Genomic DNA, 27,526 nt, shown 5'->3' with positions numbered 1-27,526 from the left:
GTCACTTGTTTTATTTCCTGTTCACTGGCGAGTATTACTCATCTGCACATAACACCTCAAGACTGGAAGTTTCTCTCTTGCCAACAGAGTAATTAGCATCAGTTCTCTGGGTCTGCCACTGTGTCACACATTTGCCTCATGTCATCCTTTTCTTTTTTATTTCTTTTTCTTTTCTTTTCTTTTTTTTTTCTGGAGACAGAGTCTTGCTCTGTCACCAAGGCTGGAGTGCAGTGGCATTATCATAGCTCATTGCAGCCTCAGACTCCTGGGCTCAAGCGATCCTTCCATTTCATTCTCTCAAGTAGTTGGGACTTATAGGTGCATACCACCATGCCCAGCTAACTTTTTGTTTTTTCTAGAGACAGGGCCTCCTTGTGTTGCCCAGGCTGATCTCAAACTCCTGGGCTCAAGCAGTCCTCCCACCTTAGCCTCCCAGAGTGTTAGGATTACAGGCATGAGATACCGTGCCCAGCCAGTGTCATCCTTTTCTTATCATACTCTCAGGATTAGGACATTTCCTAGGTATTCATTCCTACAATCTTGCCATGACTGTCTCTCGCACACATACAGCCCATCACCCCAACACACATACACACTCTGTTGCCCACTCTAATAGGGATAATTTTAGAATTTCATATGTTCATTCAAAACAGTACCTGTCATGCTACAGGTACAGTATTTTGGCTTTGGGGAGATTGAAAGGTGAATGAGACATGGTGTTTATTCTTAGGAAGGGAAATAATATGTATATGGAGATACCTTTATTGCAAGGTATAATATGGAGTAAGAAACATGAGAGAGGCTTCTGGTGCTAAGGAAATAGAGTGAAAAGAGATCATTTTGTTAAATGACAGTGAAAATATTCTGAGTGGGAATTTTATGAAACAGAGCACAGGGCACTCAAGATGGAAGGAGCAACAGGACGGGAAGTTTGGAGGCAGAAAAGCCTATGAGATATTTGAAGGTACCTTTGGGGATTAGTATAAATTAAATCTGGAAGGTAGATTGAGATAAGATAGGAGTATTGTGGATTTTTGTAGATCTGAGTATGAATCCTGGGGCAGCCATCAAATTTTGTATCGCTGGGGAAGCTAAACTTCTCTAAGCCTTAGTTTCTTCATCTGTAAAATGGAGATAATACCAAGTACCCCAAATTAATATTGAAGTTAAACGAAAATGTTTGCAAAGTTGGAGAACTCACACATCCCAATTTCTTTCTTTCTTTCTTTCTTTTTTTTTTTTTTTTTGAGACAGAGTCTCCCTATTGCCCAGACTGGAATGCAGTGGTCCTATCATGATTCACTGCGACTTTGCCCCCACCCCCACCCCCCCACCCCGCCCCCGCCTGGCTCAAGTGATCCTCCCACCTCAGCCTCCCTAGTAGCTGGGACCACAAGTGCAAGCCACCACGCCCAGCCAATTTTTGTATTTTTTGTAGAGACAGGATTTTGTCATGTTGCCCAGGTTGTTTTTGAACTCCTGAGCTCAAGAGATACACCCTCCTCAGCCTCCCAAAGTGTTGGGATTACAGACATGAGCCACTGTGCCCAGCCGCCAGTTCCAAAACCTATAATCATTACATACTTACCAGTTCAATATCCCTAATCTGAAAACCCAAAATGCTCCCGTGAACATTTCCTTTGAGTGTTGTGTTGGCACTCCAAAAGTTTCAGGTTTTGGAACATTTTGGATCTCGGTACTCAAAAAGCTTTAGATTTTGGAGTATTTTGAATATCGGATTTTTGGATTAGGGATGCTTAACCTGTACAAAATAGTAGTAGTCAAGACAATATGATACTGGCATAGAATAGACATATAGGTCAGTGCAATAGAATTGAAAATTGTCTTAGTCTGCTTGGGCTGCTGTAACAAAATACTGTAAACTGTGTGGCTTGTAAACATCAAATTTATTTTCCACATTTCTGGAAGCTGGAAAGTCCAAGATCAAGGCACTAGCAGATTTTCTGTCTGGGAAGGGCATGTTCTTACTCTGGAAGGGGTGACTGAGCTTACTCTTTCCTCTTTTACAAGGACCCTAATCCCACTCATGAGGGCTCTGCTCTCATGACCTAATCATTTCCCAAAGATCTCACCTCCTAAAGCCAGAGGTTAGGATTTCAACATGTGAATTTGTGTGTGTGTGTGTGTGTGTGTGTGTGTGTGTGTGTGTGTGTGTGGTGTATGTATGTGTATGTGTTGAAGTGGAGGAGGGTCACAAAACATTCAGACTGTAACAAGAATAGCAGGGCATAGTGGTTCATGCCTGTAGTCCCAGCACTTTGGGAGGTGGAGGCAAGCAGATTGTTTGAGCTCAGGAGCTTGAGACCAGTGTGGGCAGCATCCTGAAACCCTGTCTCTAAAAAAAATACAAAAAAACTTAGCTGGGCATGGTAACACATACCTGTAGTCCTAGCTACTTGAGGGGCTGAGGTGTGAGTATCGTTTGAGCCCAGGAGGTTGAGGCTGCAGTGAGCCAAGATTGCACCACTGCACTCCAGCCTGGGTGAAAAGTGAGAACCTGTCTCAAAAAAAAAAGATAAGAAAAGAAAAGAAAAAAACCTTAACATTTATGGTCAATTGCTTTTTGACAAGGGTACATAAGCAATTAATTGGGAAAAGAACAGACTTTTCAACAAATAGTGCTGGGACAACTGGATATCCATGTGCAGAAGAATAAAGTTATACCCTCACCTCACACAATATACAGAGATTAACTCAAAATGGTTCAAATACCTAAAACAAACTCTTCAAAGAAAATAAAGGGTAAAATCTTCATTAACTTACATTGGGCAATGTTTTCTTAGATGTGACACCAAAAGCACAAGCAACCAAAATAAAAATAAATAAATTAGACTATCAAAATTTAAAATTTTGGGCCAGATGTGGTGGCTCACACCTGAAATCCCAACATTTTAGGAGGCAAAGACGGGAGGACTGCTTAAGCCCAGAAGTTCAAGATAAGCCTAAGCAACACAGACCTATCTCTACAAAAAAGAAAAAATTAGCTGGGCGTGGTGGCGCATGCCTGTAGTCACACTACTTGGGAGGCTGAGATGGAAAGATCACTTGAGCCCAGGAGGCTACAGTGAGCCATGATCACACTCCAGCCTGGGTGAGAGAGCGAGATCCTGTCTCAAAAAAAAAAAAGTGTAAAGAATGAGAGAAAATATTCACAAATTATATATCTGATAAGGGACCTACAACTTAAAAGGACAGATAGATAACCCAGCTAAAAAATGGGCAAAGGATCTGAACAGACATTTCTCCAAAAAAGATGTACAAATGGCCAATAAGTACAAGAAAAGATGCTCAACATCATCAATCATTAAGGAATACAAATTACAATGAGATACCACTTCCTACCCACTACGGTGGCTATGATAAAAAAAAAAGAGGTAGTAACAAGTGTTGAGGATCTGAAGAAATTGTAACCTTCATAACAGTGCTGGTGGGAATGTATGATGCAGCCAATTTGGAAAACAGTCTGGCAGTTCCTCAAACAGTTAAACATTGAGGGCCAGGTAATGATGACTCACGCCTGTAATCCCAGCACTTTGGGAGGCTGAGCTAGGAGTATTGCTTAAAGCCAGGAGTTTGAGACCAGCCTGGGCACTTAAAAAAAAAAAGTTAAAAATTGACTTACCATTTGACCCAGCAGTTTTGCCCATAGGTTTGTACCCATGAGAAATGAAATCATACATATATATATAAATATTCATAGCAGCATTATTCATGATAGCCAAAAGATGAAAACAACGAAAATATCCATCAGCTTATGAATGGATAAGCAAATGTGGTAAATCCTTACAAGGAAATAGTATTTGACCATAAAAGTAATGAAATACTGATTCATGCTAAAATATGAAAGCCAATTACAAAAGACAACATTCTTTACAAGTGCATTTATGTGAAATGTTCACAATAGACAAGTCTATGGAGACAAAGTAGATTAGTGGCTGCATGTGGAGGGGGGAGTATAGGGGTATTGGGGGTGATGGGTAAAGGGTACGGGATATAACCATTCTAAAGTTGATTGTGGTGATGGATGTACAACTCTGAATGTACTAAGAATCACTGAATTGTACACATATGGGTGAATTATATTTCAATAAAGCTGTTGCCAAATTTTTTTAATCTTAGAGAATGTAAAAAATAAGGACATTTAAATCCTTAACTCAGTACCTAGCAAATAGTATGTCCTTAGTAGCTATTATTTGATAAATACCATTTTGAATTTTGCTCAGTAACATAGATTGAACTAGCCGTAGTGTGTAAGATGGTTTGGTAATGGAAAATCCAGTTAGGACACTACTGTCATGGTTTGGACAAGAGATAATGTAGGTGTCAGCTAAGATTATATCAGCAGGTATAGAGAGCAAGAGGTAATTTTTAACTACAAGTAAAGTAAATAAGTAGTGACATTTTGCAGGTAGAACAAGAAAGTAAAATCTATAGGATTTGTTTGCTGATTGTGATGGATGAAGGGTGATGTATCTGTCAGCCAGAATATAATTAGAAACTACACAGTAACAGGTGGCACAGAAGCATCCAATTTAGTAGAATGGTGGTGATAGTACATAAAAGTCCAAATGCTTAGCTTATTGTCAAATGCTGATTCTAAGATGGCTTCTGCCCTTAATAGGAGACTGACAAAAGCAAGGACAATGTAATGGAGTTATATTTTCTAAAGTCAGCATATGAAATGAAAAAAATATTTTCAAAACTACCTTTGAAAATCCTTTAGGGTAACACATGGGTTCTCTCAGTAGATCTATCAGAGCCAGGTTTTTCCAGTGTTGGAAATAAATCTATATTTGGCTGATCACCAGATGAAGTAGTTGGCTTGGATTTTAAAGACCCTATTGTAGTCAATCAGACAATTATTTATCAAACACTCACTACTAGGCTCTAAAGATATCCCTGTTCTCAAGAAGCTTACATTCTAGTTGGGGACAGAAACAGTAAATACAGAATTTCAGATGCTTTTAAGTGGTATAAGGAAAATTAAATAATGAGCATAGCTGGTAGTGGTGGTTGTGCTGGTGGCAGCTACTAATGTTCAGGAAGTACCTCTCTGAGGAGATGACATTTTTTGTTGGTTTGAGACAGGGTCGGGCTCTGTCGTCCAGGCTGGAGTGTAGCAGCGAGATCTTGGCTTACTACAGCCTCTGCCTCCCGGGTTCAAGAGATTCTCCCCTGTGAGCATCCTACGTAGATGGGATTACAAGTGCACACTACTATGCCTGACTAATTTTTATATTTTTTGTAGAGATGGGGTCTCACCATGTTGCCCAGGCTGGTCTCCAACTCCTGGGTTTAAGTGATCTGACTGTCTTGAGCCTCCCAAAGTGCTAGGATTACAGGCATGAGCCACTTCGCCCAGCCAGGAGACGACATTTGAGATGACACCATGGAGAACATTCCCAGTAGAAGCAATAGCAAGTGTAAAGGTCCTGAGAATCTCTGTTGCATTTGGTCACAAGCTTGGTATGTTTGGACCAAAGACCACTGTGTTCAGAAGTTAGTAATTAAGGAAAGTGAAGGCCAGGCATGGTGGCTCACGCCTGTAATCCCAGCACTTTGGGAGGCCAAGGCAGGCGGATCACAAGGTCAGGAGATCGAGACCATCCTGGCTAACACAGTGAAACCCCATCTCTACTAAAAATACAAAAAATTAGCCGGGCGTGGTGGCAGATGCCTGTAGTCCCAGCTACTCAGGAGGCTGAGGCAGGAGAATGGCGTTAACCCGGAAGGCGGAGCTTGCAGTAAACTGAGATTGTGCCACTGTACTCCTTTCAGCCTTGTCGACAGAGCGAGACTCTGTCTCAAAAAAAAAAAAAAAAAAAAACTTAGCCCAGCGTGGTGGTGGACGCCTGTAATCCCAGCTACTTGGGAGGCTGAGGCAGGAGAATTGCTTGAACCCAAGAGGCAGAAGTTGCAATGAGCTGAGATCGTGCCATTTCACTCCAGCCTGGGCAACAGAATGAGACTCTGTCTCAAAAAAAAACAAACACAAAAAAACAGACTGACACAGTGGGATGTTCACATTAGAAGCATGATGCCTCTTATTTCACATGAACTCTGGGACATACGATGGCCTTCAGAGATGTTGACCCAGGCATGGTGGCTCATGCCTGTAATACACCCAGCACTTTGGGAGACTGAGGCAGGTGGATTGCTTGAGGCCAGGAGTTTGAGACCAGCCTGGCCAACATGGCGAAACCCCATCTGTACTAAAAATACAAAAAATTAGCTGGGCGTGGTGACATGCCTCCCAGCTACACGGGAGGCTGAGGCATCAGAATTGCTTGAACCCAAGAGACAGAGTTTGCGGTAAGCCTAGATCGCGCCACAGCACTCCAGCCTGGGTGACAGAGCAAGACTCTGTCTCCAAAAAATTAAAAAATTTAAAAAGGTCCAGTTGACTTCAAAAAAGAAGATCAGGAAGAGTTTATTGGAGCAAGAGGGAGATGAGCAACCTTGGAAACAAGTCTAATTAAATGAATAATTGTTAAAAGATGAGCAGTGCTTTCTAAGCAGAGGTTGCAGGAGGGAAGGGTCTCTGATTCTGGAACGCCTTTTATGCCAGGAAGAAAGGATGAATTGAAAGGATGAAATGGCAGATGTCATGGTAGACTATTGGACTATTCCTGCAGCTCAGGAAAGTGGACTGGAAATAAGAGGTTTGGCAAATACCGTTACTGTGGTAATTAAGGCAGAGGGAGGGTTTGGAATGAGCTCACAAAGGGAACTCTGTAGAATGAACAGAGTAGGCTTCTCAGGCAATGCTTAAATCCTGGAGGTCTCTGGGGTAGGTAGGACAGAAAGTCCTGTTATTTTCCAGGTAGACAGACTTGGGCACCAGGGAATTAATGCTGGTCACCCAGAGAGTTGTGCAGTTTTGTCTACCATTGTTAAATGAGGCAGTGACCTGCCTCAAATACTTTTCACTCCACACACCTATTTGGAAGCCATGTATATTTTGCTTGCTCTTCCCATTTAAAATCGTAGTCCACTCTATTCCACCCCCATGAGGAAGCTTTTGGGTAGAAAAGTGTGTAGAGGAATAAGTTGATGTGCATCAGATGTGCAAACTTTAGTGTGCATCAGAACCACCTGGAGGACTTGTTAAAACAGGTTGCTGGGCACCACCCCGGGAGTTTGATTCAGTAGGTCTAAGGTGGAGTTCAATAATCTGCATTACTAACACGTTTCCAGTATTATGATGATGCTGTTCCAGGGACCACACCCAGAAACTACCTTTACCACCCTAAAAGGTAGCTGATTGGTTTTTGCTCTGTAATATAAATTCCTTAACGAGTTTAAAATATTGATCTCAGCCCTTGTAATTGCCTCAAATGTTTAATGCTAATGTGTGTTTAATGCTCTAGCCCACGAGGGGAGCCTACAACCACCTAACAACTCCCTTCGGGAGTGATTTTGATTAGTTCATCTACAGTTCCAACTAAGATTTCCCACAAATATTACTTTCACAGGAGGCTAACAAAAAACGCTGTGTTTGTCCCCAGAAAATACCTGGAGAACGGCATTTCAAAGGCGGAGAGGCTACACCAGCCTCCCTGTCTCAGCCCTTCTCGACTGCCCACCACTGAAGGGGCCTCGGATACTCCCAGGACTGCTGCAACTTCCTAGGTGACTTGAGGCAGCCTTAAAAGGGATTGGCGCAGGGTCCTTGCGACAGATAAATGTGATTAAAAATCCTCTGGGCCACACGAAGGGAGAGTCTCTCAGGTGGCGCCTAGGGGCGGGACTCAGAGACAGCACGCTCCCCGCACCGCCCCCTCCGGCTTCGGGGCGTTCCCGCCTGCAGCAGCCATCCTAACGGGCTCGCGAGACGCCCCGCCTTCTCTGGGCCCGCCCCCGGCTCCATCTTGCGGGCGACCGGGTTGGGCTGTGACGCTGCTGCCGGGGTCAGGTGAGGAGCGGCGCCCCCTCCCCTTCCCACCTTGTCCGCCTCGGTGGTCTTGCCCTCGGCCTGCTCTGGGCGCCGCTGTACCGGAGCTGGTGGGGCGCGTCTGAAGGGCCGTGTGGGCCTCCCGGGTGACGGCGACCCGGTGTGCGCGTCTCGGAGCCGGGCTGCCGGCCAGGGTGTGTTGGGGTGGCGTGGATGAGGCGGCCGGCGCGGCTTACGGGAAGCCCTTCGGTCCGTCTGGAAATCCCAGGGACCAGTGGCGCTCCGCCCTCGGGCAGGTGGAGGGGCTGAGGCCGGAGCGTGGCCCAGCCGCCTCGCGGGAGGCTAAGTAGGGAAACGTACGGGCAGTGCTGAAAGCCGTCTGGCTGGTGGTGGCTGTACTTTCCGGTGACACAGCGAATTTAGGGAAACTTGGGAAATTTTTACTGTGCTTAGTGAACCATAGGACAGAATGCACCAGGCCAAGGTTGCACACTGGTTCTCGTTTACAGTTCTTGAAAGCTCTTCTAGGATAGCGTTCCATATTTAATTCCTGTTCCCCGACCAGCGGCAAATGTGTGTTGAAATTAGCTCGTCCTGTGCAAAAACTGCCCAAGGAAACCAGGGTGCAGCGGTAGATGGCTGATGTCCACCCTAAAGTGACAGACATGACGCTGTTATCTTCCGACTGCCGTAAATGCCATAATTTTTGCCAGCTGATAGCCAGCTAATCTGCTAAATGTGTCCGAATTAGATGATGTGAGTGTAATGAGTTTACCTTCCAGGCAAGGAAAGAGTTTCAAGCACTAAATAGGTAGAAGAGATAATTTTGGACACTGCAAACTTTCAGTCCTCACTGGTGGGTGACTACCTACCTGTCCGTGCAGAGGACTAGCCATGCCTCCACGTTCTTTCTCCAAGTCGCTGACTGATTTAAATGATCCTACCAGACCTAGAGGCAGGTTTTGCAAAATTGTATTCGCTGTTGCGCGTTATCTTCAGTCACCCTTCCTGTTTCGTGTATTTTTTTTTCCCCATAAATTTGCAACAGCTGCCTCTTGGTTTCCTGGGCTTCATGCCATCTATGAGAAACGGTGAGACCCAGCCCTCTTACTAACTGACTCACTGGGTGGAGATGGTTTGGAAAACCAAAAATGATTTTCTAGTCTTTTAAAAGTGGTTGCTAACAGAGAATGTTAAAAAAAAAAAAAAAAGAAGAAGAAGAAGAAGGCCGGGCGCGGTAGCTCATGCCTGTAATCCCAGCACTTTGGGAGTCCGAGGCGGGAGGATCACGAGGTCAGGAGGAGTTCGAGACCAGCTTGACCAACACGGTGAAACCCCGTCTCTACTTAAAAATACAAAAATGAGCTGGGCGTGGTGGTGTGCGCCTGTAATCCCAGCTACTCTGGAGGCTGAGGCAGGAGAGTCACTTGAACCCTGGAGGCGGAGGTTACAGTGAGCTGAGATCGCCACTGCACTGCAGCCTGATCGGCAGAGAGACTGTCCCCCCCAAAAAAAACAAAAAACAAGGCCGGGCACAGTGGCTCACGCCTGTAATTCCAGCACTTTGGGAGGCCGAGGCGGATGGATCACGAGGTCAGGATATCGAGACCATCCCGGTTAACACGGGGAAATCCCGTCTCTACTAAAAATACAATCCAAAATTGCCGGGCGTGGTGGCGGGCGCCTGTAGTCCCAGCTACTTGGGAGACTGAGGGAGGAGAATGGCATGAACCCGGGAGGCGGAACTTGCAGTAAGCTGAGATTGTGCCACTGCATACCAACCTGGGCGACAGAGTGAGATTCCCTCTCAAAAAAAAAAAATCTCTAGACTTACTATTCGTTTGGGCAAAGTTGAGAACTTTTTTTTTTTTTTTTTTTTGAGACGGAGTCTCGCTCTGTCGCCCAGGCTGGAGTGCAGTGGCGCGATCTCGGCTCACTGCAAGCTCCGCCTCCCGGGTTTACGCCATTCCCCTGCCTCAGCCTCCCGAGTAGCTGGGACTACAGGCGCCCGCCACCTCGCCCGGCTAGATTTTTGTATTTTTTAGTAGAGACGGGGTTTCACTGTGTAGACCAGGATGGTCTTGATCTCATGACCTCGTGATCCACCCGTCTCGGCCTCCCAAAGTGCTGGGATTACAGGCTTGAGCCACCGCGCCCAGCCGAGAACTTTTTTGAGTCACTCTGGGCGTTATTTAGCTTTTTACAAAAACGTTTAAAATCTGCCTCTTGAATAAATGATATATGAACAATTCTAAAAGGGCTAAAGTACATTGAAAAGTAAGTCTTTGCCGGTGCAGTGGCTCATGCCTGTAATCTCAGCACTTTGGGAGGCCGAGGCGGGCAGATCAGGAGATCAGGAGATCGAGATCCTGGCTAACACGGCGAAAGCCTGTCTCTACTAAAAATACAAAAATTAGCCTGTCCTGGTGACACGCGCCTGTAGTCCCAGCTACTCTGGAGGCTGAGGCACAAGAATCTCTTGAACCCAGGAGGCGGAGGTTGCAGTGAGCTGAGATCGCACCACTGCACTCCAGCCTGGCAACAGAGTGAGACTCCATCTCAAAAAAAAAAAAAAGAGTGAGAGAGAAAAGTAAATAGTCTTCTCCATTGTGTCCCAGTTCTTCATCCAGGAGGCAGTCACTGTTTTCTACTTCCTTGAGTGTCCTTTCAGGGATATTCTATAGGTCCAAATCAGTACATTTTTTACACATATGGCTGCACACTATGCAGTTTTTCCCTTTGCCTTTTTTTTTTTTTTCATTGATATGTGTTACAGATGGTTTCATATATGGGTAAAAAAAAAAGCTGCCTCCTTTTTAATAACCACATAACACCTCCTTGTATGGCTATCCATAATCTGTTTCACCTGTCCCTCCTTTTAAAAATTTCAGCAGTGGCCCGGCACAGTGACTCACGCCTGTAATTCCAGCATTTTGGGAAGCCGAGGTGGGTGGATCACCTGAGGTCAGGAGTTCGAGACCAGCCTGGCCAACATGGTGAAACCGTGTCTCTACTAAAAATACAAAATTTAGCCAGGTGTGGTGGCACGTGCTTGTAGTCCCAGCTACTTGGGAGGCCGAGAGAGGAGAATTGCTTGAACCTGGGAGGTGGAGGTTGCAATGAGCGGAGATCACGCCACTGCACTCCAGCCTGGATGATAGAGCAAGACTCCATCTCCAAAAAAAATGAAAGATAAAATTTCAACAGCTTTTGGAGTACAAGTGGTTTTTTGTTACATGGATGAATTATATGGTGGTGAATTCTGAGATTTTAGTCACCCAAGTAATGTACATTGTACCTAATGTGTAGTTTTTATTCCTAGCCCCCTTTCACCCTCCCTTTCTGAGTCTCTAAAGTCCATTATAACACTTCATACCTATGCCTTTGCATACTCATAGCTTAGCTTCCACCTATAATGTGAGAACATACGGCTTTTGGTTTTCCACCCCTGTGTTACTTCACCTAGAAAAATTGCCTCCAGCTTAATCGAAGTTGCTGCAAAAGACATTATTTTGTTCCTTTTAGTGGCTGAGTAGTATTCCATGGTTTATGTATACCACATTTTCTTTATCCACTCAGTTGATGGGCACTTAGGTTGATTCCACATCTTTGTGGTTGTGAATTGTGCTGCTATAAATATACATGTGCAAAAGTCTTTTTCATATAATGACTCCCTTTCCTTTGGGTAGATACCCAGCAATGGAATTTCTGGGTGGAATGGTAAATCTATTTTTAGCTCTTTAAGGAGTCTCCATACTGCTTTCTGTAGAGGCTGTATAGCAGTGTAATAAGTGGTCCCTTTTCCCCACATCCACACCAACATCTATTGTGTTTTGACTTTTTTTTTTTTTTTGAGACTGAGTCTTGCTCTTGTTGCCCAGGCTGGAGTGTAGTGGTGCCATCTCGACTCACCCCAACCTTCGCCTCCCGGATTCAAGCAATTCTTCTAACTCAGCCTCCTGAGTAGCTGGGATTACAGGCATGTGCCACCATGCCCAGCTAATTTTGTATTTTTAGTAGAGACAGGTTCCTCCATGCTGGTCAGGCTAGTCTCAAACTCCCGACCTCTTCAGGTGATCTGCCCGCCTCAGCCTCACAAAGTGCTGGGATTACACATGTGGACTACCGCGCCCGGCCCTTTTTTTGACTTTTTAATAATGACCATTCCTGTAGAAGCAAGGTGGTGGCCGGGCGCGGTGGCTCAAGCCTGTAATCCCAGCACTTTGGGAGGCCGAGATGGGCGGATCACGAGGTCAGGAGATCAAGACCATCCTGGCTAACATGGTGAAACCCCGTCTCTACTAAAAATACAAAAACTAGCCGGGCGAGGTGGCGGGCACCTGTAGTCCCAGCTACTCGGGAGGCTGAGGCAGGAGAATGGTGTAAACCCGGGAGGCGGAGCTTGCAGTGAGCTGAGATCTGGCCACTGCACTCCAGTACGGGCGACAGAGCGAGACTCCGCCTCAAAAAAAAAAAAAAAAAAAAAAAAAAAAGCAAGGTGGTATCTCATTGTGGTTAATTTGCATTTCCCTGATGATTAATGATGTTGAACATTTATTTCATGTTTGTTGGCCATTTGTATATCTTCTTTTAAGAAATGTCTATTCATGTCCTTTGCTCAGTTTTTAATGCAATTTTTTTTCTTTTGATTTCAGTTCCTTGTAGATTCTGAATACTAGTCCTTTGTTGGATGCATGATTTACAAATATTTTCTCCCATTCTGTTGGTGGTCTGTTTACTCTGTTTATTTCTTTTGCTGTGCAGAAGCTTTTTAGTTTAATTAGGTCCCATCTATTTATTTTTGTTTTTGCTGCATTTGCTTTTGGGGTCTTAGTCATGAATTCTTTGCCTAGGCCAGTGTTGAGAAGACTGTTTCCAATGTTCTAGAATTTTTATAGTTTCAGGTCTTATATTTAAATCTTTTATCAACTTGAGTTGATTTTTGTATAGGGTGATAGATAGGGATCCAGTTTCATTCTTCATGTGGCTTGCCAGTTTTCCCAGCATTGTTTATTAAATAGGGTGTCCATTCCCCAACTTTTGTTTTTATGTGCTTTGTCAAAGAGCAGTTGGCTGTATGTATTTGGCTTTATTTCTGGGTTCTCTATTTTGTTCCATTGGTCTATGTGCCTACTTTTATACCAGTACCATGCTGTTCTGGTAGCTATAGGCTTGTAGTGTATTTGAAGTCTGGTAATGTGAGGTCTCCAAATTTGTCTGTTTGCTTAGGATTGCTTTGGCTATTCAGGCTCTTTTTGGTTCCATATAAATGCTAGGATTGTTTTTTCTACTTCTGTGAAAAATGATCTTGGTATTTTGATGGGAATTGCATTGAATCTGTAGATTGCTTTGGGCAGTATAGTCATTTTCACAATATTGATTCTTCCAATCCATGAGCACGGGATGAGTTTCCATTTGTTTGTGTCATCTATGATTTCTTTCAGCAGTATTTTGTAGTTCTCCTTGTAGAGATCTGTCATCTCCTTGGTTAAGCATATTCCTAGGTATTCTATTTATTTTTTATTTTTGCAGTTTTGTAAAAGGTATTGAGTTCTTGATTTGATTCTCAGCTTGGACGTTTTTGGTATATAGTAGTGTTACTGATTTGTGTACATTGATTTTGTAACCTGAGACTTTACTGATTTCATTTATCAAATCTAAGAGTCTGTTGGAGTCTTTAGGATTTCCTTGGTGTATAGTCATAACATCTGCAAACAGTGATAGTTTGACTTCCTCTTTTCCAATTTGGATGCACTTTATTGCTTTCCCTCGCTTTCCCTCTAATAGGAGTGGTGAAAGTTGACGTCCTTGTCTTGTTCCTGTTCTTAGGGGGAATGCTTTCAACTTTTCCCCATTCAGTATGATGTTGGCTTTGTCATTGTATATGGCTTTTATTATTTTGAGTTAGGTCCTTTCTATACCTCATTTGTTGAGAGTTTTTTATTGTAAAGGGGTGCTGGATTTTGTTGAATGCTTTTTCTGCATCTATTGAGATGATCATATGGTTTTTGTTTTTAATTCTGTTTATGTGATACATCACATTTATTGACTTGTATATGTTAAATCATTCCTGCATCCCTGGGATGACACCTGTCCCTTATTGATGGACGTTCAGATGGTTTTTAACCTTTTCTTATTACAAAAATACTGCAATGAATAGCCTTGTACATATATAATTTTGTCCTTGTGCAAGTATTTCTATAAGGTACATTCCTGGAAATGGAATTGCATTCTAGTCTGTTACATAATTATTTTTCAAAATGTACCAAAATTCACTTTCTTAAAATTGCTTTAATTTTTATTATATACAGATAATCTTTGCCTTATTTTCATTTTTGTTGACATAATTCCTCCAGGCTCTCAAAGGTAAGATTTAGGATAGTAGCTAAAGAATTTAGTGGAACAATTCTTGAGACTTAGAAATTTAAATTGCTTATGAAGTCTTTGGTACTATAACTGCTTATTGCCTTTCAAATTACTATTAATTTATCCAATAAATTAATTTCAGATTTTTTTTCCTTTATTTTGACCCTGACCCTTTTGCCCTTTGTCTATCTACTTCACTTTTCTTTTTCTTTTTCCTTGTTTTGTCTTGTCCTTTCCTTTTGCTTACCCTTCCCCTTCCCCCTTCCCTCCCCTCCCAGAGTTTTGGGATTATAGGTGTGAGCCACTGTGCCCAGCCTATCTGACCATTCTTTAGAGCTTTTGCCTCTCCTTTACTCTTTATACAAACCAGGCTTAAAAAAGAAAAAAGCAAAAAACAATTAGCCTGTCCCTGTTTTTATATCCAGCCCTTTGGGATCCCAAATGACTATTTTAGAATTGACTGGGTCAGTTTTTGTATCATTTTATATTTCTTATTAACTTATAGCCTTGATTCAATCTATGTCCATTTATTCTCAATTCAGCACATTTTTAGCTTCTATCCTGTGTTCCTGTCATAAGAGACACTATATTATCTCGTTTTCCTATACTGTGTACTCAAAAGGCTGAATACTTATTCTCAATCTTTCTATCACCACCTAGGACAGTGCTTATTACACAGTGGACTTTCATAAACGTTGACTTGAGTTGGGTTTATTGGCATCTTGGTATAAAAGAAATATGAACCATTTATAGCTGTATTGATGAGAAGTGCCAAAACATATATTTACAAATTTAGAAAATTAGGTGTAGATCCAGAAATCCCAAAGTATTCTGGTATCAGAGTGTGAGTCACAGACCTGCAGAAGCCAAAATACAGAATCTCAGGCCCCATCCTGGTGCTACTGAATTAAAGTCTCTAGTTTAACAAGATCCCTAGGGATTCATATACACATTAAAGTTTGAGGCCAGGCGCGGTGGCTCATGCCTGTAATCCCAGCACTTTGGGAGGCTGACGCAGGCAGATCACTTGCGGTCAGGAGTTTGTGACCAGCCTGGCCAACATAGTGAAACCCTGTCTCCACTAAATATACAAAAATTAAGCAGGTGTGGTGGTGTGCACCTGTAGTCTCAGCTACTTGGGATGCTGAAGGAGGAGAATCGCTTGAACCCAGGAGGCGAGGCTACAGTGATCCGAGATTGTGCCGCTGCATTCCAGCCTGGGCAATAGAGCAAAACTCTGTCTCAAAAAGAAAACATTGGGAAACACTATTTTAGTCAACCTCGTTCAAAGAAGGAAGAGAGAAGACTTGAGCTAGATAGGAGGGGTAAGTAAGCCCAGGGTTGAGGGCCAAGTCCGTTAATTATAAGAATGGCTTAGGCAAAGGAATGCTGGGAATAGTTCAAGTGTTAGAGATTTCGCGTTGACGCGGGTTAGGTGTTGGTAAGAAATGAGTTAAATAGATAAATAGAGGCTGGATGCGGTGGCTCATGCCTGTAATCCTAGCACTTTGGGAGGCTGAGGCAGGTGGATCTCTTGAACCCAGGAGTTCAAGATCAGCCTGGGCAGCATGGCGAAACCCCGTCTTTACTAAAAATACAAAAAATTAGCCAGGTATGGTGGTGTGCACCTGTAGTCTCAGCTCTTTGGGAGACTGAGATAAGAGGATCATCTGAGTCCAGGAAATCAAGGCTGCTGTGAGCTGATATTGCGCTACTATACTCCAGCCTGGGCAATAGAGCAAGAAACCATCTCAAAAATATATATATAATAATAATAATTGGAGCCAGTACTAAGGAGACCTGAATATCAGGCCAATTAATTTTCATTTGATACTCCAGCAGTAGTCATTGATGATTTTTGAGCTGAAGAGCAGTTTGCTGAAAGAGTAGCATTTTAGGAAAGTTTAACTAGTGACAGTGTCTGAGAAAATTGGGAGAGTGAGAGAGTATAAGCAAGAATATAAACAGAGAAGGAGTTTTAATAAGATAGGCATCAAGTGATGAAACTTGGTCTGAGTATATGACCATGAGAACAGAAATTACAAGAGAGGCATTTCAAAAGATGGATAGAAAAATGCTGGGTTTTGGCCAGGCATGGTGGCTTATGCCTGTGATCCCAGCTCTTTGGGGGAGGCCGAGGCGGGCAGATCACCTGAGGTCAGGAGTTCGAGACCAGCCTGGCCAACATGGCGAAACCCCCTCTCTACTGAAATACAATAAGCCAGCGTGGTGGTGGGTGCCTGTAATCCCAGTTACTCAGGAGGCTGAGGCAGGAGAATCGCTTGAACCCAGGAGGTGGAGGTTGTAGTGAGCTGAGATCACGCCACTGCACTCCAGCTGGGGCGACTAAAGCGGAACTCTGTCTCAAAAAAAAAAAAAAAAAAAAGAAGATAAAAATACTGGGTTTCTTACTATACTGGAGTATTAGGTAATTTAAGTAGTGGTGCTGTTGACAGATAAAGGATGTTAAGAGTGGTGTGGTGGAGAATGATGAGTATTTTATTCTAAACATACAGAAGTCCTCCTAACTGACTTCTGTCTTAATCTGCTCCTTAGTCTGTTTTGGTGATCCGCCACCTCACAGTTACATCCCACCTTTTGCCTTGCAAATAACATTGTTCTACTTTCTTGCCTGTGTCTAGCACCTTTAAAAACCTAGTTTAAACCTTTGATCATTCACTCTCCACTTGTAGCAATGTTTTCTTGTAGATGCCAAAAAAGTGATTACTGACTTTATATAGATATATTTGCCAGGTATATTATATCTGATCACTAATAGTATTTTAGATTTTTTTGTTGTTGTTGAAACAGAGGTTTGCCCTATTGCCCAGGGTAGAGTGCAGTGGCGTGATCTCGGCTCAAGCGATTCTCCTGCATCAGCCTCCTGAATAGCTGGGATTACAGGCACATGCCACCATGCCTGGCTAATTTTTGTATTTTTAGTAGAGACAGCATTTCACCATGTTGGCCAGGCTGATCTCAAACTCCTGACCTCAGGTAATCCACCTGCCTCAGCCTCCCAAAGTGCTGGGATTATGGGCGTGAACCACTGCACCCAGCCTTTTTTTTTTTTTTTTTTTTTTTTTTTGGGACAGAGGTTTACTCTGTGGCCCAGGCTGGAGTGCAGTAGTGCAATCTTGGCTCACTGCAACCTCCGCCTCCCGGGTTCAAGTGATTCTCCTGCCTCAGCCTTCCAAGTAGCTGGGACTACAGGCACGTGCCACCACGCCCGGCTAATTTTTTGTATTTTTTGTAGAGATGGGGTTTCATTGTGTTAGCCTGGATGGCCTCAGTCTCCTGACCTTGTGATCCTCCTCCTCAGCCTCCCAAAGTGTTGGGATTACAGGCGTGAGCCACCGCGCCCAGCCCTAATTTTTGTATTTTTAATAGAGACAAGGTTTCACCATGTTGGTCAGGCTGGTCTGTGACCTCAAGTGATCCACCAGCATTGGCCTCCCAAGGTGCTGAGATTACAGACGTGAGCTACTGCGCCTGGCCGTATTTTAGATTTGATCAGGCTAAGAGGGTATTCTTTTGAATGTTTGTTTTTTGTCTGTTTATTTGCATTTGCTTTAGGTTAATAGTGTTTTCTTCAAATGCAGAAGATATATGTATATATATAGGGATATTTGTTTTTAACCACGCTAGCTCCATTTATTTTACATGAGCCGTCTTTTCAAAAATGGACAAGAGAGTGTAATGAATCCCATGTACTCATCACCCAGCATGAACAGTTATCAACTCCTGATTGCTTATTATGTCTAAATTTCTGCACTATATTATATATAATATTCCTGCATATTATTTTGACACAATCCCTGACATATCATTTTGTCTGTAAATATTTAGTGTTTATCTCTAGAAGATCAGAATACTTGATGAAAATCATAATACCATTATCACACCTAAAAAAATAGTAATGTCTTAACATCACTTGATGTGCAGGTTATTGTTTACTTTTCCAAATGGAAATGAGTACCTTTTGAAGAACATAACTTTCAAACTTTCTGGTACAGACTGCAGTTTTTAAAAGATGTTTCCAGTGTTATGTTTGCTGATCAACTTTTGATCACCATTATTATCACAGAATAGATAATATATGAATGCCTCCTTAATCTCAGACTAACCACACTCTACCACCCTACTTTCTTTTTCCATCAGAAAGCATTTTAATTTTAAAATTAGTCTAAATCTAATAAAATTGAGAAGGTAAATATACTGAAAGTGTTATAATGAATAAATAAAAGCCAAACTTTGTGCTAATTATTTTTTAATATTCTTGCGTTTATATCACAGTTCTCTATGATCATAGCAGTTAACATTTATTGAGGACTTAATTTATTCCAAGCACTGCTAAATGCTTTGCCTATGTTCTTTTACTTAATTCTTACAACAACATCCTTAAGTAGGTACGTTCACGTCCCATTTTATAGGTGAAGAAATGAAGGCCTAAAAATGCTAAGTAACTTCTTTTGAAAAGCTAAGTAACTTGCCCGTATTCACACAGCTAGAAATCCAGGATGTTAGATGGAAAATTCTGTTGGCAGTGCTGGTGAAAATGCAAATTGGTACAACCCCTGTGGAGGGGAATTGGGCAGTATCACATTCACCTTTACCCCTTGTCTCAGCAATGCCATTTCTAGGAATCTTCCCCAAAGATAATATTGGCAAAATATACAGAGAGGTACCTGTACATGGCTCTTCATTGCAAGACTAATAGTTAAAAGACGAGAAATAACTCAGATGTCTGCCATTAAATAAGCCATGATGTAGCCACACACTGAAGTACTATGTAGTTGTGTTTTTTTTTTTTTTTTTTTTTTTAAGGTACACGGTGTCACTCTGTTGCCCAGGCTGGAGTGCAGTGGTGCGATCCTAGCTCACTGCAGCCTTGAAGTCTTGGGCTCAAGTGATCTTCCTGCCCAGGCTTCTGAATAGCTGGCACTACAGGTGCACACCACCATGCCTGGCTAATTATTTTACTTTTTGTAGAGATGAGGTCTCGCTTTGTTGCCCAGGATGATCTCAAACTCCTGGCCGCAAGAGATTCTACTGCTTCAGCCTTCCAAAGTGCTGGGATTTACAGGCATGAGCCACTGTGCCTGGCCTATGTTGTTGTTTTTAAAAAGGATTGAAGACTATAGATGATGACCATAATAAGAGAAAAAAGCCAGTAAAGAAACAGAGTATGGGGCAAGAGCGGTGGCTCATGCCTGTAATCCTAGCACTTTGGGAGGCCGAGGCGGGTGGATCACCAGGTCAGTAGTTCAAGACCAGCCTGGCCAAGATGGTGAAACCCCATCTCTACTAAAAATACAAAAAGTAGCTGGGTGCGGTGGCAGTCGCCTGTAATCCCAGCTACTCGGGAGGCTGACGCAGGATAATCGCTTGAACCCAAGGGATGGAGGTTGCAATGAGTTGAGATCATGCCACTGTACTCCAGCCTGGGTGACAGAGTGAGTCTCAAAAAAAAAAAAAAAAAAAAAAGAAACAGTATGTTTTATGTAAGAATGGAATGGGGATACAAATATAGACATATCAGCTTATGTACTTAAAGACAGGTAGATAAACTGTAAAAGTAATCATGTGTAGGAGATAGTAAGGGACAGGGTTAGAAGTTAACAAGTTTCTGAACATATCTTGTTTTGTAGATTTGACTTTAGAATCCAGAAAATGTTTTATATAATTATAAAACTAAATCAAAAAATTTTAAAACCTTAAAAGTCAAAAGCACAATGAAACAAATGGACCTAATATGTGTCAAATTGATAGCGTAACTACACAGGAATAATTTTCAAAGTGTCATTAAAACAGTAATTTGGGGCTGGGCTCTGTGGCTCATGCCTGTAATCCCAGCACTTTGAGAAGCTGAGGCAGGAAGATCACTTGAGTTCAAGACCAGCCTGGGCAATATGGTGAAACCCCATCTCTACAAAAAAATACAAAAATTTACCAGGCATGGTGGTGCGCACCTGTGGTCCCAGCTACGGCAGGGGGTGTTGAGGTGGGAGGATCACTTGAGCCCAGGAGGTCGAGGCTGCAGCAAGCTGTGATTGCACTGCTATACTCCAGCCTGGGTGACAGAGCAACACCTTGTCTCAAAAATAAAAAGTTTAAAAAAGAAAGCTAGAGTTTAATCCACGTATATGTGACTCCAGAATGTTAACTCCTAACCATTGTACTGTTGTTTCCCATAATGTGGTTATATCACCATATGAGGGGATTTCTGTGGCACCTAGAAAGGACTTTTTATTGTAATAGCTAAGTATTTATTTTAATATTACCTTCTATTTGTGGTAAGAAAACTACTGGAAGTTTTCCATTTAGAAGTTTTCCATTTAAAAGTACGGTGATTTTAAAAGTGTGCTGATAATAAGCATATTTTAAAAATAAACGGAAGTAAAAAGTTGGCTTAAAGAAAAATAAATTGGCTGGGTGTGGTTCTGGAGGCTAGGAAGTCCAAGATCCAGGTGCTGGCATCTGGTGAGGACTGCTTTCTGCTTCCAAGGTGAAGCCTTGGCCGGGTGAGTTGGCCTGTAATCCCAGCACTTTGGGAGTCCGAAGTGGGTGGATCACCTGAGGTTAGGCATTCAAGACCAGCCTGGCCAACATGGTGAAACCCATCTCTACTAAAAATACAAAAAAATAGCTGAGCATGGTGGCAGACACCTGTAATCCCAGCTACTCGGGAGGGTGAGGCAGGAGAATCACTTGGACCCTGGAGGCAGAGGTTGCAGTGAGCTGAGATCACGCCACTACACTCCAGCCTGGGCAACAGGGCAAGATTCCATCTCCAAAAAAAAAAAGAGAGAAGAAAGAGAGAAGAAGAATAGTTCATAAATAATAGTAGTGGTAGAATTGAGATGTGACAAAAATTGTATGTCATGACAAAGTTGGAACCTTTGCTAGGCTGTACTGATTCCATTGGTGTGAATAATGAAATAAGCCTTTAATAAGCTTTGCTTATATCCCTAATATCCACATTTTAATTTTATGCCAGACTTTTGAAAAGATAAATATTTTGCATAAAACCCTGTGTGTGTGTGTATATATCTATATGTTTTCAAAGGCCTTAACCATTATAAGAAATTACAGGCCGGGCACGGTGGCTCACACCTGTAATCCCAGCACTTTGGGAGGCCGAGGTGGGTGGATCACCAGGTCAAGGGATTGAGACCATCCTGGCCAACGTGGTGAAACTCCATCTCTACTAAAAATACAAAAATTAGCTGGACGTGGTGGTGTGCACCTGTAGTCCCAGCTACTTGGGAGGCTGAGGTAGGAGAATCGCTTGAACCTGGGAGGCAGAGGTTGCAGTGAGCCAAGATCATGCCACTGCCCTCTAGCCTGGTGACAGAGCAAGACACCGTCTCAAAAAAAAAAAAAAACAAAAAACTTACAGAAGACCTTTTTTATTATTGTTACAGAATGTCATACCCAGGCTATCCCCCAACAGGCTACCCACCTTTCCCTGGATATCCTGTAAGTATTGCTACTTAATACCTCACATCCTTAAAACAGGTGTTGTTTGGTACTGGCCATGTCAGATCTTACTGATATGCTAGAGCAGGGGTCGTAAATTCAGATGCTCACAGGTACTGAGTAGAACAAGTGAGTGAAGGCAGTTGTGTGGGGGACTAGAGAGGTCTTGCTTTGTCTATTGAAAGCTGGCAGGTGCTTAGCACCAGCCCTGTGTAGCCATGGAGGGAGGCACACTTAGCTTTGCTAGATACTCCAGACTTTCAAGTAAAGCCAGAACTTGGGTTCTATATGAAATTGTCCACAGTTTCAAAACTTAGGAGTTAGTTTTAAAAAATGTTAACTGCTGTATGAGCCAATAAAACATGGATGTAAGCAAAATCCATCCCATGAATCACTGGTTCTTTTTTTTTTTTTTTAATACCCTTTAGTCATAGTATCACTGCTTCTTAACCGTTGTGTTAGAATGTTTAAAATAATTAATGGCTTGGCTTGACCTAGAGATAAATTGCAGTGGATTTATAGTTCTTAGACTTGGAGTACGTTTTATAAACATGCTACTAAGTTCCACCTTGTTGATATCTATACTACTCTGAGGACTAAGAGCTGAGCCGTAAGTAAGAATTGTGCATTTCAGTTTTTTTGTTTCGTTTTGTTTTTTGTCTTTGAGACAGAGTCTCGCTCTGCGCCCAAGCTGTAGTGCAGTGGTGTGATCTCAGCTCACTGCAACTTATGCCTACTGGGTTCAAGTGATTCTCCTGCCTCAGCCTCCCGAGTAGCTGGGATTACAGGTGCCCACCACCATGGCCAGCTGATTTTTATATTTTTAGTAGAGACGGGGTTTCACCATGTTGGCCAGGCTGGTCTCAAACTCCTGACCTCAAATGATCTGCCCACCTTGGCCTCCCAAAGTGCTGGGATTTTAGGCGTGAGCTGTTGCACCCGGCCACATTTCGGTTTTTTGTTTTTCTTTTTTTTGAAACAGAGTCTCGCTCTGTCACCAGGCTGGAGTGCAGTGGTGCGATCTCAACGCACTGCAACCTCCGCCTCCCAGGGTTCAAGCGATTCTCCTGCCTCAGCCTCCCGAGTAGCTGGGATTACAGGTACATGCCACCACGCCCAGCTAGTTTTTGTATTTTTAGTAGAGATGGGGTTTCACCATGTTGGCCAGGATGGCCTCGATTTCCTGACCTCATGATCCGCCCACCTCGGCCTTCCAAAGTGCTGGGATTACAGGCATGAGCCACTTAGCCCAGCCCACATTTCAGTTTTATACTCATAACTGTGGGGCTGCTATCTAACCCTGGGAGAATAGGAAGAGGTGTCTATACAAGTTTGTGATAATATGTTTATCCTTATGCAAAGTGATTATATAGCTCTTGTGAATTTATCACAGGAGAGATGAGAATTATGGATATGTTCCCAAGTCCCTATGTATTAAACAGGACTTTAGTAACTATTTCAGTCAGCGTAGGCTAATTGCTAAAACAGACAACTCCCGAATCTCAGTGACTTAACACAATGAAAAAAAAATGTATTTCTTTCTTCAGTCTCCTGGAAGTCAGTGGTGAATAGGGGGTGGGTGGGACAAGGCTTTGTTTCATGCAGTGTTTTGGGTTTCCAGGCTCCTTCCTTATTCTGATCCTACCATCCTCTAGCACTTTGAAGTCCTCTGCTGGATCCTCTGCTTATGGGTGGCAGATAAAGGAAGAGAGAGAACATGGAGGATTTGCCAGAGGTTTTTAGGGGACAGATTTAGAAAGTGGTATATGTCACTTCTGTCTGTGTTCATTCACTGATACTCATTCATGTGGTCCGACCTAACTGCAAGGGGGTCTGGGAAATGTAGTCTGTATAGCTTTGTGGCCTGGGGAGAAAGAGTTCAGTGAATATGCAACAATCTCTGCCTCTCTACGTATTACTGCACTGGACTGTGAGGTCCAGAATGTCAGATCCTGTGTGTGATGTGATATACAGGTTACCTTTTTCATGTTTAAATATTATGTAACAGATCCAGATGTGTTGCAAAAGAGCCTCAAATTCCTCTGTTTAGGGTATAGAGGAGGATTTTTCTTATATTTGTAGATGCTGGGAAAATGAAGGAACTAATGAGGTTTTTTATTTTTTTTTCTTAAAACCTTGAGGTTTGTAAAGAACTCTGTTCTGACTCCCAGATAGAGAAGCAGACCCCTCTTGCCTGACTCAAGTAGAATTAAATTTAACTGAATTCTGACAAACCAGTGTCCTTACAAACTGGTATGCTGATAAACTAGTATAAGATTCCAGGATTTCTAATGAGACTTTTAAAAAGAAAGAATGAGCTAGACCTTAATAATAACCTCTGTTTGTTCCTTATTTTTAGATGGGTCATAGTTCTCTATGATCACATTTGTTTAAAAATTATTCTGATTTTTCAGCCTGCAGGTCAGGAGTCATCTTTTCCCCCTTCTGGTCAGTATCCTTATCCTAGTGGCTTTCCTCCAATGGGGGGAGGTGCCTACCCACAAGTGCCAAGTAGTGGCTACCCAGGAGCTGGAGGCTACCCTGCGCCTGGAGGTTATCCAGCCCCTGGAGGCTATCCTGGTGCCCCACAGCCAGGGGGAGCTCCATCCTATCCCGGAGGTGAGTTATGGGTTGCGGAATTAGTAATGATTGGGATTGCTGTAGCACTTTTTCCTTCTCCCTTTATCCTCTTCATTCCTGCTTGTTTTGTGTGAGGTCAGGTCGCTCTGACCTAGCTGGCAAGATGGAGGGATGAAGATTCTCTGGGGGCATGAAAGCTGGGAGCAGTTTCAAAAATTCCACTGTGAAGGGACTTGGAATAAATTTCATGGCAATAAAGGATCAATATGTAACACTTTGCTTGTTTGTAGTCTTAAGACCTGATTAAGACATTTCAATTAGCAAGACTGTGACCTTTAGGTCAGCTTTATTCGAAGGTAAAAAAGACCCCCAAAAAACAACAACAAAAAAACCTTAGCATTTTTGTATTTTAAGTTAGTAAGGAAGAATAATAAAGTAAAATTTTGGCTGGGTGCGGTGGCTTACACCTGTAATCCCAACACTTTGGGAGGCTGAGGTGGTTGGATCACTTGAAACCAGGAGTTTGAGACCAGCTTGGCCAACATGGTGAAACCCATCTGACTAAAAATATGAAAATTAGCTGGGTGTGGTGGCGCATGCCTGTAATCCCAGCTACCTGGGAGGCTGAGGCAGGAAAATCACTTGAACCTGATAGGTAGAGTTTGCAGTGAGCCGGTATTGTGCCACTAAACTCCAGCCTGGGCAACAGAGTGAGACTCTGTCTCAAAAACAAAAATAAATAAATAAGATAAAAATATAAAAGCTTGTTTTTTACTGGATAATTTGAAGTTTTGAATCTAGATGAAAAGGGACTGCTATTATAGCATTAATAGCATATTTTTTCCACTTTTAACAATAGACATTTTCCTTTTTTTTTCTTTTTTTTGAGACGGAGTCTCGCTCTGTCGCCCCCCTGGGCTGGAGTGCAGTGGCCGGATCTCAGCTCACTGCAAGCTCCGCCTCCCGGGTTCACGCCATTCTCCTGCCTCAGCCTCCCGAGTAGCTGGGACTACAGGCGCCACCACCGTGCCGGGCTAATTTTTTGTTTTTTTAGTAGAGATGGGGTTGCACCGTGTTAGCCAGGATGGTCTCGATCTCCTGACCTCGTGATCCACCCGTCTCGGCCTCCCAAAGTGCTGGGATTACAGGCTTGAGCCACCGCGCCCGGCCAACAATAGACATTTTTCTAAGGTTTTTTCTGCAATCATGAGAACTGTACTATAGTTTATTGACCTGTTCTTTTCTCTAGTTCCTCCAGGCCAAGGATTTGGAGTCCCACCAGGTGGCGCAGGCTTTTCTGGCTACCCACAGCCACCTTCACAATCTTATGGAGGTGGTCCAGCACAGGTCCCACTACCTGGTAGGTACCAGCTGTCCAGACAAAACAGTATCATGATATTTTGAATTTTAAAATCGCCATTGAGAGAACTTAGTTTTTATTTGAGATAATCTGCAATAAATGTTTATGTATTTCCATAAATAATTTTAAACATAATGGTTTTATGAAATGTATTACGTTGATGGAAAAGTTTAATCAGTAAAATAGAGATAAAGTTACACTTTTTCTATTAAAAAAATCTATCCCAAAGCCAAAAAGGAAGCCTTCAGGAACTTCTCTGCCCACTCCTGTACCACTAGTGAAACCACCCCCAGAACTATATTATGACAACCATTCCAGATGGAATCAGAATTTAATCTGGTTCAAGTGTGAAAAAAGTATTATTTGTGAGGATCTTTTGTAGAACATGGAATATTAAAAAGGTTCTTATGACCAAAGTTGGTTTTAGATTTAGTAAATTATATTTTTTAAAATCATCCTCATGAATATCATAGTGTAAATGTTCTTGTATGTTTCCATATTCACAGTCATCAATGCTGTTTTGAAAAATTAAAACATATAAGACCTGTTTTTGTATTATTATTATTTTTAACATATAGGTGGCTTTCCTGGAGGACAGATGCCTTCTCAGTATCCTGGAGGACAACCTACTTACCCTAGTCAGGTATTTTGTTCCTACCTTTTAAGCTCAGTCTAGGTAGCTAGATAAAGAAGGAACCTTCCCTTTGCTGAGGTTTCTATGGGTCAGAAGAAATGGCCCATTATTGTAATGGAAGACTAAAGTCTTTGCTTCTAATAGACTCCATACTTTCTTTGGTCCATCTGCGTTAATAGTGTCCTGATGACTTTGAGAAGACAAGCATAGGTCCAATCTCATAGGTAATGATTCTCACAACTTTATCCTAGAAATTCACCTGGGCTCTTGGTTTTAGTTCTTTTTCCTTTTCCCTGCCCTTACCAGCAGTTATACCTATGAATTTGGGTGGCTGGAGATTGGTATTTCTGACAGTGATTTATGTAGGGTGGTTTTGTTTCCCATTTTTACCTTTATAACTTTTCACTCTTTTTTCAGATCAATACAGAATCTTTTCCTTCCTATCCTGTTTTCTCTCCTGTTTCTTTGGATTATAGCAGTGAAGTGAGTAAGGTTTTCTGATGTTCACTAATCACTAGGTCCTTTCTATATGTGCCTTTGTTTCTGATTCTCATGTACTTGTCTCTCACTACTTCCTTAAGGGCTCAACTGTATCTATTTTATCTTTATGTTCCTGTAATGGTTGGTAGGGCTTTAGACATGGTAGCCAGTTAGTCTGTTGAATGGATTTTCTCAGTAGCTGCAGAGTTTCCCATATATTAAATATTTGCCCTACTATGTATGGCTGCTGCTTTTTTATTTATTTATTTATTTTTGAGACAGAGTTTCACTCTTGTCGCCCAGGCTGGAGTGCAGTGGCACGACCTCAGCTCACTACAACCTCCACCTCCCAGGTTCAAGTGATTTTCCTGCCTCAGCCTCTGGAGTAACTGGGATTACAGGTGCACGCCACCACACCTGGCACATTTTTTGTAATTTTTGTAGAGACGAGGTTTCACCATGTTGGCCAGGCTGGTCTCAAACTCTTGACCTCAGGTGATCCACCTGCCTCGGCCTCCCACAAGTGCTGGGATTGCAGGCATGGGCCACTGCGCATGGCCTGGCTTCTTATTTTAATCCCAAATTTTATCCTTAAATTGCCTTGTTAATTTTTTTATAGCCTATGCAAGTTACTAGGAACATAATAAGCAGCATACTTTTATGCTTACTTTTATTTTGATTTTCTTATTAATTTCTATATTGGATATTC

The 27,526-nt window shown here is 42.5% G+C and overlaps 1 protein-coding gene across 2 annotated transcripts in view; it reads left to right on the top strand.

The window, feature by feature from the left end:
• The first annotated feature begins 6,746 nt into the window (after positions 1-6,746).
• Positions 6,747-27,526, top strand: part of ANXA7 (annexin A7) — a 41,220-nt gene continuing 20,440 nt past the window's right edge. Inside the window, exons 1-6 of one of the 2 annotated variants that reach the window (XM_033209610.1) lie at positions 6,747-7,936; positions 21,709-21,763; positions 24,178-24,382; positions 25,593-25,703; positions 26,282-26,346; positions 26,755-26,820. In XM_033209610.1, coding sequence (XP_033065501.1) covers positions 21,710-21,763; positions 24,178-24,382; positions 25,593-25,703; positions 26,282-26,346; positions 26,755-26,820 — 501 coding nt within the window. In that variant the 5' untranslated portion in view covers positions 6,747-7,936; position 21,709. The remainder of the gene's footprint in view (positions 7,937-21,708; positions 21,764-24,177; positions 24,383-25,592; positions 25,704-26,281; positions 26,347-26,754; positions 26,821-27,526) is intronic. The other variant, XM_033209612.1, reaches the window with a different exon arrangement.

This window comes from Trachypithecus francoisi, unplaced genomic scaffold, assembly GCF_009764315.1.
Source record: "Trachypithecus francoisi isolate TF-2019V2 unplaced genomic scaffold, Tfra_2.0 Lachesis_group9, whole genome shotgun sequence".
Taxonomy (NCBI): Eukaryota; Metazoa; Chordata; class Mammalia; order Primates; family Cercopithecidae; genus Trachypithecus; species Trachypithecus francoisi.
The sequence above is the reverse complement of the archived record's forward strand: the minus strand, read 5'-3'. Positions and strand labels throughout refer to the sequence as shown.